General features: G+C 55.7%; 1 protein-coding gene across 1 annotated transcript in view; it reads right to left on the minus strand.

Annotated features, from left to right (window-relative positions):
- Nucleotides 1-47: 47 nt before the first annotated feature.
- The window catches only part of FOXJ1 (forkhead box J1), a gene marked incomplete at its 5' end in the record, with an annotated part of 587 nt that continues 431 nt past the window's right edge, over nt 48-203 (minus strand). Inside the window, one exon of the mRNA XM_010078770.1 lies at nt 48-202. Coding sequence (XP_010077072.1) covers nt 48-202 — 155 coding nt within the window. The remainder of the gene's footprint in view (nt 203) is intronic.

Genomic DNA, 203 nt, shown 5'->3' on the forward strand with positions numbered 1-203 from the left:
GAGCATCCTACTAAAGTCTGCACGGCCTTTGAATGGTGACTGGCCTCTTATAGGAGGGATGCCAGACTGGCCCAGTCAGTGTCATCCGCTGGCAAAGAGGCGTCGTTGAGGTCAAACAACTGCTCCATGTTGACAGCGTTGGAGAGGCAGTCATTTGTCCCTTCGTCCCAGGGATGCTGCAGGAACGAAGTGGCCAGGAAGGG

This window comes from Pterocles gutturalis, unplaced genomic scaffold, assembly GCF_000699245.1.
Source record: "Pterocles gutturalis isolate BGI_N339 unplaced genomic scaffold, ASM69924v1 scaffold16853, whole genome shotgun sequence".
Classification (NCBI taxonomy): domain Eukaryota; kingdom Metazoa; phylum Chordata; class Aves; order Pterocliformes; family Pteroclidae; genus Pterocles; species Pterocles gutturalis.